The sequence below is a fragment of the Nannospalax galili genome, unplaced genomic scaffold, assembly GCF_000622305.1.
Source record: "Nannospalax galili isolate Female #2095 unplaced genomic scaffold, S.galili_v1.0 scaffold1486, whole genome shotgun sequence".
Lineage (NCBI taxonomy): Eukaryota > Metazoa > Chordata > Mammalia > Rodentia > Spalacidae > Nannospalax > Nannospalax galili.
Window position 1 is genome coordinate 672,812 of NW_008355165.1, and position 16,748 is coordinate 689,559.

Genomic DNA, 16,748 nt, shown 5'->3' on the forward strand with positions numbered 1-16,748 from the left:
ACGAACAATATATTCCAAAATGAAATGGAGACCTTTTTTAAAGGTTAAAAACTCATTCAATTTTATGTCTTACAGGGCTTATACTGTGTTCAGTATTGTATAACTATTAATTCAACAGCGAACCTAAAAATTTTATAGCCACTTTTGAAAGAGATATATCTTTGCTCTGAAATTGTTATTGAGTATGTTAAGGCTGTAATGAAATGCTTCTTCTAAATATATACATATAATATATTATATATATATTTTTAAAAATCCTGCAGAGAGAAGGCTCAGCAGTCAAGTATACTTGCTGCTCTTCCAGAGGGTCTGAGTTCCATTCCCAGCACCCATGTTTGGTAGCTCGCAACCACCTGTAACTCTAGCTCCAAGGATCTGATGCCCTCTTCTGAGGCAGGCACTGTACTCACATGGACAACCATACACATATATAATTTTAAAAATAATAAAATCAAAGAGAGGAGTGTTGAAATTTCTCATTAAAAAAAGTTCCTACATGAAAAAATTGAAGAAGGAGTCTGTATATTTAGCTCAGTGGTACAGTGCTTCCCTGACATTCACAAGACCCTGGGTTTGATCCGCAGCACTGCAAAAAAATAAAATGGAGAAAGATCTCAAATCAGTATCCTGCTTTTAGACTTTTAGTAATTAAATAAATAGAACAAACAAAACCTAAAGATAATATTGATTATGTTGATTCAAGGGGTTACATGGGATCTTATGTTTTTATACTTATTTTAATTTTCTACAATGTATACTATTATAAGTTTTCAAACTGTGCAAAAAGTAGAAAATAAACTTATTACACACATACTGTTATTTTATCATTTGGCCATTTTGTGGTCCACTTTATAACCGAAATCATGATAAGTTAGGCACCCCCAAAAAACCAATAAAGGATATTCGTGTTTTCTATTTAAATAAGACAATTTTCTTATCATATTTACTGGAGTTTGAACATACAAAAAAAGTGATAATTGCTTAAAAGCCCATCACCCAGAAATATCTGGTTTTAATGTTTTGATGTACTTCCAACTTTTATTTCTGTGTTTTGTGTGTTTATATAAGTATGGTGGCCAGCAAAGTGTAGGGTTAGTGTACAGCCTTTAGAATCAATTCCTAGCAGCTTCCAGAAAAGTGTCAAAATGGTGCATAATTTTAGGCTTCTATCCCCTATTTTTCACATATCATAACAAGAAGGGTTTCTCGAATTCTTGACTATTCTACAAAACAATTTAAAATTGAAATTGAGCATTAAAATTGTATGGGTGCCATAACCCATCTCCCCATTCTTTTCACATATCATTACAAGAAGCATTTCTCAAATTCTTGACTATTCTACAAAACACCATTTAAAATTGAAATCTAGCATTGAAATTCTATGGGTGTGCCATAACCTATCTCCCCATTCTTTTAGTATTGGCCATTTGCATCATTTCTCCTTTTTCTATTTCTAGCTAATATTATTTGAACATAGTTTCACTTAAATGGTGTGTCTAAATTAGGGATTATTTACTTAGGATAGATTACAGAATGAGATAAGGGAGTATTAAATGTACATAACCACTGAAGGCTCCCCCAAATCTGAATACTACCAGTCCTCAGTCTGCATTAGGATTTTTAAATTATGCTACTCTGACACGTAAAAAACGTGGTTGTTTTATTTTGCAATTCTCAAGTACTGGTTAAGTTCAAGCGTTATTCATGGTTTATTGGCCATCTATAATTCCTTTGAGAACTGAGCTGCATAATATTGAATGTTAACTATTTTTCCAGATGATTTACATAAACTACATTTTGAAGATATGACCCTCTTTTACCTTATCATTCTAAGACAAACTTTTGTTCACAATTGGCTATCTCAGTGGCATCTTAACATTATTGTCAAATTGAGACCACTATAAATTAGACTTTCCGCCCAAGATTTTCCTGACCATAGTGGACCATAAAGATGGACCATAAAGTAGTGTTTATTCAGACTGCAGCTCTGTGGAAGCAAGTTTGTAGTTCAGATTTCAAGGAAGATTTTTCTACCTCCCTTCCCCCCCAGTCAAGATTTCTTTGCAAGCCGTCATAGGTTTACAAAGAGCATGCCATGCCCCCACGCCCTTCTGGAAGAAGGAGGCTCTTCCCAAGGCCTCCTCATCAGAGAAGCTTCCTCTTTACTATAGTAGCATGTAAATTAATGCTATGACCAAGGGCTTCTTGGATCCCCAAAATACAGCATTTCCCACGTATCCCAGGCTGTGACTTATCATGATTTTAATGTAACAAGTCTTACGTCTTAATAAATTTGTTGACCTTTCCTCATTTTAAGGTCACAGCCTAATTTTTGTTGAGATATAGGTTACGAACTGCAAAATGCACCCTTGAAAGTGTGCAGTTTATAGGGATTTTTATTTATTATTTTTATGTATATGCGTGTATTGCCTGCATGTAGCTAAGTGGGCCCATGTTGTGCAATGCCCGTGGAGGTCAGAAGAGGCTGTTGGGTCCCCTGGGACTGGAGTTACGGACAGTTGTTAGCTGCCATATGGGTGCTGGGATTCGAACCCAGATCTTCTGCAAGAACAACCAGTGTTCTTAACTGCCGAGCCATCTCTCCAGCCCCAGGTTTATGGTTTTTAATATATACACTTAAGTCTTACAGTCATCACAGCAGTCTATAATGTTTTGATTTCTAGCCAAAGAAACCCCACACTCCTCAGTAATCACTGCATTCTATTCCCTGCACTGCTTCCTGTCTCTATGGCGTTACCAATTCCAGACACTTCAGAGAAACCATAGTATGTGACTTTTGTGTGTGATCTTTTTCACTTAACAAAATAATACGTGTTATATCATGTATCAGTACTTTATTTTTTATTGCTGAATAATATTCCACTTTGTAGAGATACAGCATTTTATTAATTCTCCATTGAGAGCTTTCTTTTTTTCTGTTATGAAAAATGTTGCTGTGAACATTGTGCACAAGGTTTTATACGGCTGTGGTTTTTCATTTCTTCTGTGTATATGCCTAACAATGAAATTGTGGGATCATCAGAAAACTCTGTCAAACTTTTCCAAAGCAGCTGCACTACCTTACAGTCCCACTATCAGCACAGGGCTGCAGTTTTTCCACAGCCTCACCAGCACACTGCTGTGTTTCTCTTCTCATCTTAGCCACCCTGCTGAGTGTAAAGTCATACCCCACTGTGGTCTGCATTTGCAGTTCACCAATAGAGGATGATGTTGAGCCACTTATATGTTCTGTGGAGAAATGTTCACTCAGGCCCATGTTTTTACTTTTCTTAAATTAATTTTTATTGTATGTGTTTGAGTGTTTTGCCTGAATATATGTAAGTGCACATGTGCATGCAATGCTTGTAGAGGTCAGAAGAGGATATCATTCAGACCCCTGGAACCAGAATTACTAGAGATCGTTAGCCGCCATGTGGGTGTTGGGAACCAAACCTACATTTTGTGTTTGTGTATGTTTCTATAGTGTCTAAGACCACTGGTCTAGTTATCTGTGAAGTACTGTCTTCACTGTCTGTGTCCATGACTCGAGACTCCCCTGCTTCCCACTTCAGCTTCTCTTCCTCTTTGGTGACGTATGGTGGCTCTCCCTCTCTGCCTTACCTTTTATATGTGGGTTCCCACCTTTACCCCCACCAAAATCTGTTAACTTCTGTGGACTTAAAGTCACTTTCCTCGCCAACTTTCCCACATAAGTGTCCACCTGTTTACATGAGCTTGACAAGCTCAGAATTGGATCTGGTCACTGTATTAGTTACTTTTCTGTTGCTCTGATAAAATACCATTACCAAGGCAACTTATGGGAAGGGAGAGTTTATATGGCTTCCTGTTCCGGAGGAATGTGCCCATCACAGTGGGGAAGCATGGCAGGAGGAGGGCAGAGCAGAAAGCTGAGCGCTCGTATCTCTAAACACATGCAGAAAGCAGAGACAAATCACATGAGGCAGAGAAGTCTCATAGCCCACTCCCAGTAACATGCTTCCTGGAGAAATGCCACACCTCCTAAAGTTCCGTGACACTCCCCAAACAGCACCACTACTGACCAACTGTTCAAACACTTGGAGCCTATGGGGGACACTTATTCAAACAACCACAGCTGCCTCCTAGAAAAAAAAAAAAAAAAAGCCTACCCTTTCTTCCTGGCTCCACATCCCATCACTGGCCACAACCCACAAAGTGACCCAAACCAGAAATCTTGCCATCCACCACACATAGCTATTCACCAACACCTACAGCCTTGCACTCTGAAACATCGGAAGGCCACTTCCTTCTTGCACAAAGCCACTCCTCAAGCAGCTACTGTGTGCTTTAGTTTGAGTTTTTATTATTTTGCATAAAGTATAATTGTAGCCCCCAAGAAGTTCTGTCTACCTCCAGTTATGTCCCCATACAATTCAATCTCTCTACAGTGCAGCCAAAGGAAGTAGTTTGGCATATAATTCTGCTCTTGCTAATTTCCCATTGAAATCCTTCTATGTTAAAAATACTCATAGAGCCATAGAGCCATGGAGAGATGGCTCAGCAGTTAAGACCACTGGCTGAGCTGGGTGTGATGGCATAGGCCTTTAGTCCCAGCACTCAGGAGGCAGAGGCAGGTGGATCACTGTGAGTTCAAGGCCAGCCTGGTCTACATAGTGAGTTCCAGGCCAGCTGGAGCTACAGGGAGACCCTGTCTCAAAATACACATACACACACACACAAAAGACCACTGGCTGCTCTTGCAGAGAACTTGGGTTCAATCTCAGCACCCACGTGGCAGCTAACAACCATCTGTAACTCCAGTTCTAGGAAATCCAGTGCCCTCTTCTGACCTCCACAGACATTGCACGACACGAGTGCACTTATACACATGCAGGCAATACATTTTAAAAATATTTTATTTAATGTATATGAGTGTATTGCCTGCATGTGTATAAGTACACTCATGTCGTGCAATGTCAGCTTCCCTCTATCCCACTCCAGCAGCTTAGGACTCCTTCCAGTTCCCCCAAGAAACACAGCTGTCTCCAGGTCTCTGCACATGCCTTTCCATTTAACCTACTTTTGTCTTCTTCAAGTCTTGGCTTAGCTGCTGCTTCCTTATAGCACTTGCCATTCTAGGCTGTAATGAACTTGCCATTCTAGGCTTCCTCTACCAGGCTTTAATTCCCTTCTACTAGAGACTGTGTTTGGTTCACTTATGTATATTGCCAGCACCCACCACATTTTCTGGGACACAGTAGGTACTCAGTTATTGTTTGACAAGCAATGCAAAGGAGTGGAATTTTCACCTTCCACCACCATTTTAAAAGGAAGCAATTTACTTGGCAGCAATGTCTCCAAAATTGCATATTTTTTAGAAATATTGGTCACCATTGTTTTAAAAGCTCACTGAAATTCTTTGCCCAGACAATTTGCCATTGCTAAGTTTTCATGTGCACTACTGTAGCTCTACCAAGGGAGAGAAGATTGTCAGTTCTTTCCAGAAAGACTTTGCAGCAGAAAAGATAATTAAACTAAGTTCTAAAATGTTAATGCAGAATTCACTGAGAAGAAAGATGGGAAAGGACGTGTTCAGTGTGCTAATGCATGCCTTAATCCCAGCACCCAGGAGGCAGAAGCAGGTAGATCTTTGTGAGATCAAGACCAGCCTAGTCTACATAGCAAGTCCCAGGCCAGTCAGGGCTACAGAGAGATCCTGGGGGGGGGGGGGGGGGCAGAGACAGAGACAGAAAGCATGCTGGACAGATGGCTCAGCAGTTAAGAGCACTGGCTGCTCCTGCAGAGGACCCAGGTTCAAATCCCACCACCCATATGACTGCTACCAATCATCTTTAACTCCAGTTCCAGGGGATCCAATGCTCTCTTCTGTCATCTGCGGGCACTGCATGACACCAGCGCATTTACATGCATACAGACATAATACACACATAAAATAAAAGTTTTTTCAAAAGGAAGGAAGGGGAGGAGAGGAGAAGAGAGGAAAAGGCATGTCAAAGGCCTGGGGATAGGAAGAAATATGGCAGGCTTAGGAAGAATAATTGTCTAGAAACAGCTGAGTGACAGAACATAGATATAAATGGCCCCAGGATGCCTGTCATCAAACATGCTTTAGCCAAAGACAAATCCAGGAGTTTCTGGCTCAAAAGAAAGGAGCAAGCCATACAAACCTGCTTTCAAGATTCCAAGTCCTGAGAAGTCCCTAAAGCATTCCATCTCAGCGAGATCTAAGTCCTTATCTGTTGAGTAATGTTGGGAAACCCTGCTGTTAGGGTTGTAGTTCTCCATGTCATTCCCAGAACTAACCATTGAAGGCAACGTTACTTCTTTCTCCAGGTGTTCTTTGGTCTTGGCAAACTGTTTTCAGGTCCCCTCTGCTCATATGCAATGCTGATAAAGACTGAAGCGGGGCTGGAGAGATGGCTCAGAAGTTAAGAGGACCCCAGTTTGATTCCCAGCACCCACATGACAGCTAACAACTATGTGTAACTCCAATTCCAGGGGATCCAATGTCCTCTTCTGACATCTGTGGGCATTGCATGCATGAGGTGCACTTACATACATGCAGGCAAAACACTCATACACATAATATAAAAATAAATAAAACTAATAAAATTATTTTTAAAAAAGAATGAGGGGGTATACCCCTAGTCTGGCTCTCCTGAGTGTCTTCCTGTCACTGTCCCTCTGTCGTCTCCTGCAGGTTGCCTTGCTGTTCCCCACATCCTCACAATCAGAGCTGAGTCCCAGTGCTGAGAATCAGCATCTACCTACGAATGATGATGCAGAAAAGCAATGCTCAGACCTTGGTCTTAGGGTCAGTTTGTACTATTAAAATTATTGTGGAACCCAAAGAGCTTTTACTTACATACAACTGTCTACATTTCACATATTAGAAATCTAAATTAAGAAAAATATTTTAATTGTAATTCTTACCAATCAACAATAAAAATATCCTGTAGGGTTAGAGGAGATGTCTCAGTGTGTAAAGCACTTGCCATGCAAGCATTAGGACCTGAGTTCATATCCCCAGAACCCATGTAGAGCTAGACACAGTAGCATACATCTGTAATCCTAGCACTTCTACAGAGAGATAGGAAGTGGGAAAGAAGGGAATCCCAGAAGGTAGCCTGGCATATTCAGTGGTAAATGAGACCCTGTCTCAATCAAGGTGGACAGTAAAGACTGATCCCTGAGGTTATCTTCTGACCTCCACACAGCATGCTGTAGCACATACACACACACAATCACATACACGTCAGCACGTGCACACACACATTTTTTAAATTGTACTAACATAATTTAATTGTGCTAACATAAGCCAATTTTAACATAAAGATAATTGTGCAAATAGCTGTTTTCCAAAATAATTAATGAGAAAGGTGATTATTACTTTAACTCGTTAAAATCCTGGCTGTCTGGCCTAGCAGAGGATAGTTGAAGTCTCACATCTGTTTCTGAAGTCAGCCTGTGGTGATAGCATACTTCACACAGCCCTGAAAAACCCCATGTGGGAGGATAAGAGTGAAAAGGCAAATGATGTTCTCATATTCTTATGAAAATCGTTCAGCCTTGTCAATCATCTGAGGTGTCGGGGATCCCTGGCAGTCCCCAAACCACACCTTATATCCTCTGGCTTACATACCTAAAAATAGTAGACTGGGAAGTCTAAAATAACCATTTTGAAGGGCAAGAATATATCACAGTTCACAAGAGATTAACAAAAGCAGAGAGAATGTTACAGCAGAAGCCAGTGTGTGGCTCCCCAGAATGGGGCGTGGAGAAAAATGTAACTTGGTCCATTTAGTTCTCATTAAAATGAAATGTGAGCAGCCACCAGGAATGGCAAGATTGGTTTCTTAGGCATTCAACATCTCTCAAAGAAAAACAGAAAAACAAACTCTAGGTACATACACACACCACCACCACCACCACACCACCACCACCTCTTAACCAGAAGATTAAACTGCTAGAAACACTAAACAGCTAGAAAACGAACCATCAATTAAACAAGTGAAGAAAACAAGACTGACCCCTCGAGTTCACACTGTCTCACTCTGTGAGCTGGAGCAAGTCAATCTTTCCGCCCTATTTCTAGGCCTGTGAAAAGACCAGTCTCCCACAGACATTTACAAAATTTGAAATATGCCATGTGACTGTTGACTCCCAAACTAAAGCCCTAATTAATGTAATATTAATGTAATAATGTAATATTAATGTAATAATGATAATATTAATGTAAGACTGCTCACAGGAGAACTAAACCTTCCCTATAAGCAGAGAGACTGCCCTCTGTTTTTCCCTCATTTATGTATCCCAAAATCCTTTTCCAATTAAGCTGTTCCAAACTGCCTTTGAGGAGGTCTGATGAGCCGTGTAATCTAAGCTCAAGAGATTCCCAAAGCGAAGTATAGTGACTAATCCATTTGCTGTGGACTCACCCCTCAATTCAAACCTCCGAAGGAGGAGATTCAGAGACACTGCTGAAAACAAGTTTGGGGAAGCATAAATGGGTTTCACTTCCCTCTCCTGCTCCAACTTCCTCCAAGGAAATTCTCTAACAATATTCCCCCAAGAAGAGTTATTGTGAGAAAACATGACAGTAAGTGACTTTGACCGGCCTGCAGCTTCAGCAGCGCCCACCAGCCAGTCCTCTGTGAAGCCACAAGCTTCAGCTAGCACAGTGGCTGGGGAAGCACATTTTCACTGGCCTGGATTCCCAGCATGCTTCTGAGGTTAGAGAATGCCATTTGGGCAGAGATGGGGAGTGAATTATACATCTGACAAGTCCAAAGAGTAGGAAATTTCAGTGGAAAGTCACAGGAAGAAAAAAAAGCAACTAGAAGTAGCCTGGCTAAATTGGGCAACATGAGTATAAGATTAAACATTGACCCATTTAGAAAGTCCCAGTTCCCAGTTAATAAAGTTGGGGTCATGAGAACTCCCATACTTCACCATCTGCATTCACCGCCTCACCCAGCCTCCTCCCAGCACAAGGAAAACATTGCAGGAGGAATGATTCTTTAGCAAGAAAATGTTTGATGTTCCCCTCAAGTAAGACTACTTCAAATCCAGAGAAATTCCAACTCAAATATATTTTAGAATACTTTTATTTAAATCAAGCCATTTTGAACAAATAAGGTAGCTAAAACAGTTCTTTCTCCCGTGTGTGTGTGTGTGTGTGTGTGTGTGTGTGTGTGTGTGTGAAATAAGTCCTTGACCTTCTGCTCAAATTATGTCTAAAATATTAAATAATAAAATATTAAATTTGAAATTGTGAATCCGGGGCTAGGTATGGTAGCACACACTTTTAATCCCAGCATTCAGGAGGCCAAGGCAGGTGGATCTTTATGAGATCGAGGCCAACCTGATCTACATAGCAAGCTCCAGGCTACCTGGGATCACAGGGAGACCCTATCTGTGATTATTTTAAAACAGGATCTCACTGTATAGCCCAGGCTAGCCTGCCTCGGCTCTCTTGGTGCTGGGATTCCAGGCAGGAGCCACCATGCCTGGCTCTTATAAGTATTTTTATTTATCTCTCCTTTTTTACTTGCTGTCTAGCTTTGAAGACCTCACCTTCTAAGAAACGGTGCAATTCCATTGCTGCATTAAAAGCGACCTCACAGGAGATTGTGTCTTCAATCAGCCAGGAATGGAAGGATGAGAAGAGAGATTTGTTAACAGAAGGACAAAGTTTCAGCAGCCTTGATGAAGAAGGTAAGGACTTGCAACTTTCTAAAAAACAGAAAAATTCCAGTGAATTACATAAATGGTGTAAAGTCACAATACAAAAATTAGAAAATACATGCTCCAAGAGATAGCCTATTAATTAAATTTTATAGACTACAGAGTATAATGCAGTTTATGTAAATTTTAAATGCCATGTAAACAATATATGATTTATCATAAAAGTTGGCAAATTCTAAAATATTTAAAGAAAATATCTATAATCCCCCTATTTAATGTAACAAATACTAGCATTTTGTTATTTGTATTTCTAAACTTTATTCATGCATGCACATACAAATATATGTACATGCACATACATATATACCTATATGCACACATATGTAAATGATATGATAAGTTGCCTTTCTGATTTAGAGTTTCTTTCATAAATTTAGATAAAATGTGATATTTTCTTTAGTATGAATTTAAATTGATTCCTTGGATAAACATAGAAATATTGATATGGACTTTTTTTCATTTGAAATACTGCCTTTTTTAAGAACTGGGCGTTCCAGCTGCTTTTCCTACTCTGTAGACCTCGTGTCTTGTCTTTTCTCTCCTACTTGCTGGCTAGGACTCAGGCACAGAGATGATTAGAAGTGGTGTCAGTGGATATATCCTTGCCCTGGTTTTAGAGACAATGCTTCTGATGGTTCACTGCTTAAAACGAAATTTGCCATTCTTAGTACCAAAACCCAAACCAAGGACATTCCTTTCCTTATTTCTAATTTGCTAAAAGATTTTTAACCAAACAAGAACACCAAGTTTTATTACTTTTCTCTATCTGTTGAGTTAATAAATTGAGTTTTCTAATTTAATCAAGTATGGGGAAATAATTTTTTAGATATTTCCATCAATTACTTCTTGACCTTTTGTTCACAAGTATAGACTTTTTTCATCATCGTGTTCTTTTGAAAATCTCCAAAGTACCTTCTGCTTCCTATAGAAGATTCAGGGCTTCCTGTAGACATGTTCTTTCCCTCAGAGTCTTCAGAATCCCTTCTGTTGAAACTCTTATCATCTCATGCATCCAGAGCTAATGATTTCAGCAAGAGTTAGTGAATGGCCTGTGATGATTAATACTGATTGTCAACTTGGCAGAATCTAGAATCACTTGGGAAGCAAGTTTTAGGTACACCTGTAAAGAAGTATCTGGATTAGGTCAGCCTCTGGACATGCCCATGAGGGATTATCTTGATTAGGTTGATTGTGGCAGGAATGACTCACCCTAAAAGTCAGTGGCACTATTCCCTGACCTTGGGGAATAACTAACTGAATAAATAACTTGGGGAATAACTAACTGAACATAAGCATTCATCGCTGTCTGCTTCTTGACTACAGATGCAATGTGACCAGCAGCCTTAAGCCCCTGCTGCCATGACTTCCCCACCATGATGGGCTATACCCTGGGACTGTGAACCAAAATATAAATGCTTCCTTTTTTTAGTTAGTTTTGTCACAGTTATTTTATCACGGCAATAGGAAAAGTAATAAAACATTGCCCTGTTCCTTTCAGAATTGATGACCAGAGTTTCTGGTAGACATCCACCCCCTTGCCCCACTCCTACCTCCCCCCCCATCTACTCCTTGTTAGTCTGTCTGTCCACCAGCATACTACCTGATTTCTAAGAACACTCAGAAAATTACAAGTGGCCACAGTTTGAGAAACAGGACAAACTTTTTTTTTTCTTCGAGAAATCTTATTTTATCAGACATTCTATTTTTTGGCATTGTTTTGTGTTTTGAAATTAAACCTTGTTAAGTTTCAGGCTGGCCTTGAGCTCGAAATCCTCCTACCTTGGGCTCCTGAGTAGCTACAATACCAATAAACATATTGCATCATACCCAGAATGCTGGCAATGTGGAAAGTAATGCACCTGTGATTTTTTTTTAATGTGAATTACTGGCTCCATTGCTTGGAGATTTGAGATAATATACCAAGAAGGTCTCTGAAGGTCTAAGAGAACCGTAATGAGTCTATCCTTTGAAGATGTAACTGTATGCAGATGGCGTTTGCTTTCACAGTCTTCATGGGCAAAGCCTGGTCGCTTGATAATGCGTTATACTTGGAGCTGTCCCCCTTCAGAGTCGACCAAGTCATTACCAAATTTCCCTCTAGTTTTTAGCCATTTGTTTTACAACATTCTTAATTTGTCCTAATTGTGTTCCTTTTATATTTGTTTACCACAAAGTTAGCAGCTTAAATTTTGTCTATTCATTAGCTGATGGTTCTGTTAAGACTGGCTGATTGACCTGGATTCTCTACCCAGGGACTCAAAAGCAAAAAATCAAAGCCAGCTAGACTGAGGGCTGGGGTAGAGTACTTGCCAAAGTCAGCTGGACTGGTTTCTTATCCGGAGGCACCAGGGAAGAATCCTCTTCTAGGCTCGTTTATGTTGTTAGTGGAATTCAGCTCCTTGCAGTTGCTGGGCTGGGATCCCCTCTCTTTGCTGACAGTAGAGGCCGATGATCAGCTCCTGGGAACCATGTGTTTCCCTTGCCATGCAGCTTCCTCCATCTGCAGAAGAGAAAAGGTTGCAAACCAACCCTCTCAACATTTGGACTCTGATTTCCCATTTCTGAACTCTAGAACCTGATTTTAAAGGTTCATGTAAGCCAGGAGTGGTGACTCACACCTTTAATGCAAGTGCTCAGGATATGGAGGCAGGTAGATCTCTGTGAGGTCAAGACCAACTTGGACTACCTAGAAACTTCCAGGCCAGCTGGAACTACAGGGAGACCCTGTCTTAAAAAAAAAAAAAAACAAAAAGGGGTGAAGCACTCATGTAACTAACTCAGGCCCCCTGGATTGTGACCCATTTGACCAGCTCAAAATTAACTCAGTCAAAATAGCCTGAATAACAACCTACAAAGTCCTTTTTGCAGGGCACAGAATGGTTATATTTGCAAGTCCCACTCATACTTAAGGAGAGCAAACAAGGGTGTAGGATCATTAAAGGTCTTAGAATTCCACCTACCATGTTAGGTTTTAGAAAAGACTGGAGAATATAGGAGGATGAGGAAATCATTCCTTACTACAGACAGCGTCTCCTCATGGATGAGGGATAATCTAATGTTTGGGTAAGATGTGACCTTGGACTTGGGCCCTGGACAGAGTGCTTTCCATGTATGACTCTGAGATTGCATCTGTCCTATGAAGAAATGCTGTCCATGCCCAAGAACTAAATCCATACTAATTTTTTTTAAACCAGCTCCATTTACTTTCTAATGTGCCAATTCAATGCAACCTAATGGCGGGGGGTGGGGAGAGCGGTGATTTTTTTTTTTTTTTCAGATCTGGATTTCAGTGTTATTGAGAGTTTTCAGACTTTTCTGAGTATTTAATAAGTTTGATCAAGTATATGGACAGTGTCTAGCCAGATGTGTGAAATTGAAGCCTCTCTCGTGTTTGACATTGATTATTGAGCATGCTTCAGTTTTGTATGATTATCAGGCTCTTCACCCTGGTTCTTCACTTTGATTGAATCAGAGGCGGAGCCCTGCTTTCCCCCCCACCCCCATGCACTGATGGGGATCTATCCCACAGCCTTGTGCAGGCTAGGCAGGTGCTATGCTGAGCTACATCTCCACCCCTGCCCATACCTTGCAATGTGTTGTCTGGACTTCAGAACCAGAGCCCAGCCCTTCCTGTCCTTGTTCTGTTTGCTCTCAGGTCTCTCTCTCTCTCTCTCTCTCTCTCTCTCTCTCTCTCTCTCTCACACACACACACACACAACTTTAAATCCAAATCCAGGAGTAGGAGTTGCATCTCCTTGAAGTAGCCCTTGGCTACTATTTCTTGGGCCCTGGTTTCCGTCTGAAACACTAGCAAAAAAAAAAAAAAAAAATAAAAAGACCAAACCTCAAACTCACATGACACTGCCTGCTCAAGTCATTTTCCATTTTCCCAATGAGAATGCATCATTTTGGATCTTCTGTGTGTATCCAGCAATGCCAGAGACACCCTAAAGCTATGCTGTATGCATCACTGCAGTTTAGTCACCGCAGTTTCAGCTGAGTTTGGGGAAACAAAGAATCCGTGAGGACTGAAGAGGACAGGCACAGGTGGACCAGTTAGCTTTCTATTGCTTCAATAAAACACTGACCAAAATCAACTGGGGAGGAAAGGGTTTATTGCATCTTACTCTTCCAAGTGACAGCCCATCACTGAGGAAAGCCAAGGCAGGAACTTAAGCAGGACAGGGACCTGGAGGCAGGAACTAAAGCAGAGACCATAGAGGATGCTGCTGACCGGCTTGCTCTCCTGGCCAGGGCACAGCCTGCTTTTGTATATATCACAGGACCATCTGTCCAGGGATATTACCACACATGCCCATTAGTGGGCTAGGCCCTCTTATATCACTCAAAAATCAAAAAGATGCCTCACAGACATAAGCCAGTCGAAGAGAGGAAATTCCCCAATTGAGAAGGCGTGCCACTTTGCAGGTGTGCCACGTTGACAACTAAAGCCATCCAGCACCCCAGGTCATGGCTGAGCCTGGACTGCCCCTCCTCCTCACAGTGGAGAGCTCTTACATGAGTACTTTCTTGGGCTCCTAAAATTTTTTAAATATTTTATTTATTATTTTTATTTCATGTGTCTGTGTGTATTGCCTGTGTGTAGGTAAGTGCACCCATGTTGTGCAATGCCCGCAGAGGACAGAGGAGGCTGTCAGATCCCCTGGAACTGGAGTTACAGACAGTTGTTAGCTGCCATGTGGGTACTGAGATTCGAACCTGGGTCTTCTGCAGGAACATCTAATGTTCTTAACCGCTGAGCCATCTCTCCAGCCCCAGCCTCCTAAAATTGAAAAAGGAAATGAGAGCCTTCTCACTTTTATAAAGACAGCCTTGCTATTAAAACAAAAGCTCAAGCAGGGGTGGTGGTGCATGCCTTTAATCACAGCACCAGGGAGGCAGAGGCAGGTGGATCTCTGTAAAATCGAGGCCAGCCTGGTCTACATAGTGAGTTCCAGGCCAGCTGAGGCTACAGGGAGACCCTGTCTCAAAAGAACAGCAGAAATTAAAAAAAAAAAAAAGAACATAATGTCAAGGAGAACCCTGGTTCACGTTCAGAGGTCTGTTGGGGCTCAAAAGATCAAGGTATGGTAGACTGTGGTTCTGTTAAAAGATTTGCTTGCTTTCCTTGAAGTCTGCTTCTCACATGAAGGGGCAAAGCAGGCTGACTGGATTCATACATCTGCCAGTCATCCTTTTAATCTCTGTCAAATTATCTCCTTAAGCTCCCAAGAGTTTTTATGCCATCTTTTTGAAATAGTAAATCACTTTATTAGGTTTTAAAAAAGAGCATTCCTAATGTCATTTCCATAAGCCATTTTATAAATTAATATAATTTCCTCCGTTTAACCTGTTTCCAAGCAGCTATTTTACATTCCATTGTAGTTCAGAAGAGCACAATTAATTCATAATTTCATTTGCAGCCTGATATGTAAAATGAATGCTTTTGACTCATTTCAGTTATTACAAATACTAAAGCAGTATGGATTACTGAGATTCGTATGTATGTTTGCTCTCCCTCCCTTAGCACTGGGATCGCGACACAGGCCTGACCTGGTGCCCAGCACCCCATCGCTGTTCGAAGCTGCCTCTTTAGCAACCACAATCTCATCTTCTTCCTTATATGGCAGTGAACAGTGTCCACATGACAGGACCACACTTTACTCAAACAGGTAACATTCCATGTGATCAGATTACCAATCGGGCTGTTACTGCTTCATCCTCAGGCTTTGAGTACCAGTGGCTTTGAGTACCTGTCTCTGTCTCCTATGTAGGAGAGAGGGAATACTTTATATTTGCTGTTTCAAAGATAACATTTAAGGGAAAACCATCCTGTTTCCCTCTACAGTTAATCATTATGTTGTGTAGAAATTAGTTATATATAGTTACACACTTGGCTTTATGCAAGAAGACAAAGTTTTCTTTTTTATTTTAGTGATGTTGTTTGTGCATGTGCATGATTTACACATTTATATGTGTGTGTGCGTGATGTATGTGTGTATTGTGTACATGCGCAGATTCATGTGTGTGAACGTGCACATTCTGTGAGTGAGCATGTGGAGATCAAAGGACTGACTCTGTGTCAGTCCTCTCCTTGCATCTCTTTTTTTGAGACAGGGTCTCTTTGCTTTTCTGCTACATAAGAAGCCTATCTGCCACCCAGCTCCCTGGTGGAGTTCTGAGATTACAGAAGCTCCTGATACATGTTGGGCTTTTACATGGGTTCTGGGGTTTGAACTCAGATCCTTATGTTTGTGCAGCAAGTGCTTTTTACCTGCCCAGCCATCTCCCTGCCCCTCCCCTTTTTGAGATAGGAGTTCATGTAGCACAAGCTAGCTTTAACTCAAATTCTAAGATTACAGGTTTGTGCCATCATGTCCAGAGTGAATTCTTATAAGCTTATAAGTAGATTTCTTTTCTTTGGTGCTAGAGTTTGAATCCAGGACTTCAGGAATGCTTGGCAAGCACTGTACCACTGTGCTACTTCCTAGGTCGTCAATAGATCCAATAGATCTCTCTCTCTCTCTCTCTTTCTCTCTCTCTCTCTCTCTCTCTCTCTCACACATATACAAGTCTAACATCTGCATCTGAAGGAGAACATGGAATTGGTCTTTCTTGACTTCCAGAGTCTGGCCTATTAAACTTAAAAGTCTGTGTGCCGAGGATGCAGCTCAGCAGCAGAGCCTTGCCTAGCGTACATGAGATAAAGACTTAAATTCAATCTGCAGCACCAAAAATAAACCAACCTACGAACCAACCAAGCAAACACACACCCAAACAAAAACGAAAGATTTGGTCAACAAACACAAAAAGCTTCCTATGAAATGATTTGAAGTATATCCTTGAATTCAGCCCGGAATGCACCAAACAGTATATGACTTTTTGTTTGTTTTAAAAAGTGTCCATAGTGCAAATTGCTCATCTCCTTCAGTTCTTGTAACAGAAATAGCTCAAACCAGTTAACACTTTCCCCAGGAGTTTTTCTTTTCTTTAAAAACATG

At 40.9% G+C, this 16,748-nt stretch overlaps 1 protein-coding gene across 3 annotated transcripts in view; it reads left to right on the top strand.

Moving 5' to 3' along the window:
• Positions 1-16,748, top strand: part of Pip5k1b (phosphatidylinositol-4-phosphate 5-kinase type 1 beta) — a 325,417-nt gene that overhangs the window by 240,058 nt on the left and 68,611 nt on the right. For all 3 annotated transcript variants that reach the window (XM_008852280.2, XM_008852282.2, XM_008852281.2), the window contains exons 12-13: positions 9,562-9,717; positions 15,275-15,419. In XM_008852280.2, the coding sequence (XP_008850502.1) occupies positions 9,562-9,717; positions 15,275-15,419 (301 nt within the window). The remainder of the gene's footprint in view (positions 1-9,561; positions 9,718-15,274; positions 15,420-16,748) is intronic.